The sequence below is a fragment of the Bufo gargarizans genome, chromosome 2 (assembly GCF_014858855.1).
Source record: "Bufo gargarizans isolate SCDJY-AF-19 chromosome 2, ASM1485885v1, whole genome shotgun sequence".
NCBI lineage: Eukaryota > Metazoa > Chordata > Amphibia > Anura > Bufonidae > Bufo > Bufo gargarizans.
In genome coordinates this window covers 12,893,404-12,897,673 of record NC_058081.1, presented here as the reverse complement: position 1 = coordinate 12,897,673, position 4,270 = coordinate 12,893,404, and the positions used below count along the sequence as shown (strand labels likewise).

At 44.2% G+C, this 4,270-nt stretch overlaps 1 protein-coding gene across 1 annotated transcript; it reads left to right on the top strand.

The window, feature by feature from the left end:
- The first annotated feature begins 447 nt into the window (after positions 1-447).
- Positions 448-1,485, top strand: LOC122925451 (olfactory receptor 11A1-like). The gene has a single exon (XM_044276809.1). The coding sequence runs from the start codon at positions 448-450 to the stop codon at positions 1,483-1,485; it is 1,038 nt and encodes a 345-aa protein (XP_044132744.1).
- Positions 1,486-4,270: the final 2,785 nt, after the last annotated feature.

Below are 4,270 nucleotides of genomic sequence, written 5' to 3'. Positions count from 1 at the left end.
CCACTGAATATTTTACGTGTAGTATGGAAGAATAATGGAGCATTGTTTCTAAGGAAGCACGTGTGTACATGAGCTGTAAGAGCTAAAGTATATGGGTTTTAGCAGGTCTGATCGTTTTATATGGACTCGCTAAAACTGGCTGTAAACTTTGTAAAGGCATGTCTGTGTTATACAGGACAAGTTCCCCAGGATGAGATATGCTGTTTGAAATGGCTCTCCAGTGAAGTCAAGAGATGAGGCCCCTGAATAATGAAAGTCTCCTTCCCTATAACCCCAAATTCCTTAAAAAGGTAGAATAAAAGATTTCTGTACAATTCAAGGCCCCTTTAAGACCTTTAAAAGTTTGTGTGTTTCTCCTTCTAACGTTTCTAATTAGTTACATGTAGTTCTCTTTTTTCTTTGACAGACATTTCCTGTTTCTCTGACAGACATTTCCTGTTACACATCATGCAAGTAGTAGACAGTGGAATTTCCCTTTTTAGCAGTAAACATTATGATTTTTTAAAAATCCCATTCACCATTCCATTTTACGTGGTTCTACGCAGATGTACAATGAATCAGACATCGATCACAGAAATAGTCCTCAGAGGGTTTGGAAACCTACACTATTTCAAGTTCTTCTTCATCTGTATGTGTCTTCTCATGTACTTGGTAACAGTAATGGGAAACCTTACCATTATCTTGTCGGTGTCAACCAGTTATCGCCTCCGATCTCCAATGTTCTTCTTTCTTGGTCACCTCTCCTTCTCAGATATATTGGTTACTTCCAATGTTGTCCCAGTGATGGTGAATGTTACTTTGGCAGATGGTGGTAGTTTGTTCCTCACAGGCTGTATTGCACAGTTTTTCTTTTTTGGGTCTTTGGCAACTACCCAGTGTCTTCTACTGACAGCAATGTCCTATGACCGATATCTGGCTATATGTAATCCACTGTACTACTCCGTTATTATGGACCACAAACTGTGCATATATCTGGTTGTGGGGTGCTGGTCCCTTGGGTTTGTGTTAACCCTTATTCCAATATTTTTAATAAAGACATTATGGTTCTGTGGTCCCAATGTCATTGACCACTTCTTTTGTGACTTTGGACCTCTTCTAGAGCTGTCTTGCTCAGATGTCTCCATTGTAAAATATGAGGTGCTGTCACTCTCTGGGATTGTTACCATTGTCCCCTTTTTATTTATTGTAGTCACCTATGTTTATATCTTTGTAACTATCATGAAGATCACATCCGTCACAGGGAGGCAGAAGACATTTTCTACCTGTAGTTCTCACCTGGCTGTAGTAGGTACCTATTATGGGGCACTCTTTGTAATATATGTAGTGCCTCGCAGAGGGTATTCCACAACTGTGAACAAGGTATTATCTCTCATGTACACTGTGATTACTCCATTATTCAACCCCATTATATATGGCTTAAGAAATCAAGAAATCAAAGCGGTCATGCAGAACTATTTATGTGTTCAAAACATGTGGTGGAAATGAATGGATAACAGCATTAATATTGGTTATTTATTTTGTATGACATGTAGGCTTGTATTATATGTATTATTAAATAATTTGTACACGTTTAAAGCTTAGAATTTAAGGGGGTAATCCAGAAAAATATATTTATGACTTATCCTCATCAGTATCAGATCTACTAGGCTGCGACACCTGGGACCCTCGCTGATCAACTGTTAGAAGAGGCATTGAGTGCCACAGCCTCTTCCTAGGTCAGTGACATCAATGTACAGTACAGACCAAAAGTTTGGACACACCTTCTCATTCAAAAAGTTTTCTTTATTTTCATGACTATGAAAATTGTAGATTCACACTGAAGGCATCAAAACTATGAATTAACACATGTGGAATTATATACATAACAAAAAAGTGTGAAACAACAGAAAATATGTCATATTCTAGGTTCTTCAAAGTAGCCACATTTTGCTTTGATTACTGCTTTGCACACTCTTGGCATTCTCTTGATGAGCTTCAAGAGGTAGTCACCTGAAATGGTTTTCACTTCACAGGTGTGCCCTGTCAGGTTTAATAAGTGGGATTTCTTGCCTTATAAATGGGGTTGGGACTAGAGTTGAGCGAACACCTGGATGTTCGGGTTCGAGAAGTTCGGCCGAACATCCCGGAAATGTTCGGGTTCGGGATCCGAACCCGATCCGAACTTCGTCCCGAACCCGAACCCCATTGAAGTCAATGGGGACCCGAACTTTTCGGCACTAAAACGGCTGTAAAACAGCCCAGGAAAGGGCTAGAGGGCTGCAAAAGGCAGCAACATGTAGGTAAATCCCCTGCAAACAAATGTGGATAGGGAAATTAATTAAAATAAAAATTAAATAAATAAAAATTAACCAAAATCAATTGGAGAGAGGTTCCATAGCAGAGAATCTGGCTTCCCGTCACCCACCACTGGAACAGTCCATTCTCAGATATTTAGGCCCCGGCACCCAGGCAGAGGAGAGAGGTCCCGTAACAGAGAATCTGTCTTCATGTCAGCAGAGAATTAGTCTGCATGTCATAGCAGAGAATGAGGCTTCACGTCAGCCACCACTGCAACAGTCCATTGGCATATATTTAGGCCCAGCACACACACAGGCAGAGGAGAGAGGTCCCGTAACAGAGAATCTGGCTTCATGTCAGCAGAGAATCAGTCTGCATGTCATAGCAGAGAATGAGGCTTCACGTCAGCCACCACTGCAACAGTCCATTGGCATATATTTAGGCCCAGCACACACAGGCAGAGGAGAGAGGTCCCGTAACAGAGAATCTGGCTTCATGTCAGCAGAGAATCAGTCTGCATGTCATAGCAGAGAATGAGGCTTCACGTCAGCCACCACTGCAACAGTCCATTGGCATATATTTAGGCCCAGCACCCAGGCAGAGGAGAGAGGTCCCGTAACAGAGAATCTGGCTTCATGTCAGCAGAGAATTAGTCTGCATGTCATAGCAGAGAATGAGGCTTCACGTCAGCCACCACTGCAACAGTCCATTGGCATATATTTAGGCCCAGCACACACAGGCAGAGGAGAGAGGTCCCGTAACAGAGAATCTGGCTTCATGTCAGCAGAGAATCAGTCTGCATGTCATAGCAGAGAATGAGGCTTCACGTCAGCCACCACTGCAACAGTCCATTGGCATATATTTAGGCCCAGCACCACAGGCAGAGGAGAGAGGTCCCGTAACAGAGAATCTGGCTTCATGTCAGCAGAGAATCAGTCTGCATGTCATAGCAGAGAATGAGGCTTCACGTCAGCCACCACTGCAACAGTCCATTGGCATATATTTAGGCCCTAGCACACAGGCAGAGGAGAGAGGTCCCGTAACAGACGAATCTGGCTTCATGTCAGCAGAGAATCAGTCTGCATGTCATAGCAGAGAATGAGGCTTCACGTCACCCACCACTGCAACAGTCCATTGGCATATATTTAGGCCTAGCACACAGGCAGAGCAGAGAGGTCCCGTAACAGACAATCTGGCTTCATGTCAGCAGAGAATCAGTCTGCATGTCATAGCAGAGAATGAGGCTTCACGTCACCCACCACTGCAACAGTCCATTGGCATATATTTAGGCCTAGCACACAGGCAGAGCAGAGAGGTCCCGTAACAGACAATCTGGCTTCATGTCAGCAGAGAATCAGTCTGCATGTCATAGCAGAGAATGAGGCTTCACGTCACCCACCACTGCAACAGTCCATTGGCATATATTTAGGCCTAGCACACAGGCAGAGCAGAGAGGTCCCGTAACAGACAATCTGGCTTCATGTCAGCAGAGAATCAGTCTGCATGTCATAGCAGAGAATGAGGCTTCACGTCACCCACCACTGCAACAGTCCATTGGCATATATTTAGGCCTAGCACACAGGCAGAGCAGAGAGGTCCCGTAACAGACAATCTGGCTTCATGTCAGCAGAGAATCAGTCTGCATGTCATAGCAGAGAATGAGGCTTCACGTCACCCACCACTGCAACAGTCCATTGGCATATATTTAGGCCTAGCACACAGGCAGAGCAGAGAGGTCCCGTAACAGACAATCTGGCTTCATGTCAGCAGAGAATCAGTCTGCATGTCATAGCAGAGAATGAGGCTTCACGTCACCCACCACTGCAACAGTCCATTGGCATATATTTAGGCCTAGCACACAGGCAGAGCAGAGAGGTCCCGTAACAGACGATCTGGCTTCATGTCAGCAGAGAATCAGTCTGCATGTCATAGCAGAGAATGAGGCTTCACGTCACCCACCACTGCAACAGTCCATTGGCATATATTTAGGCCT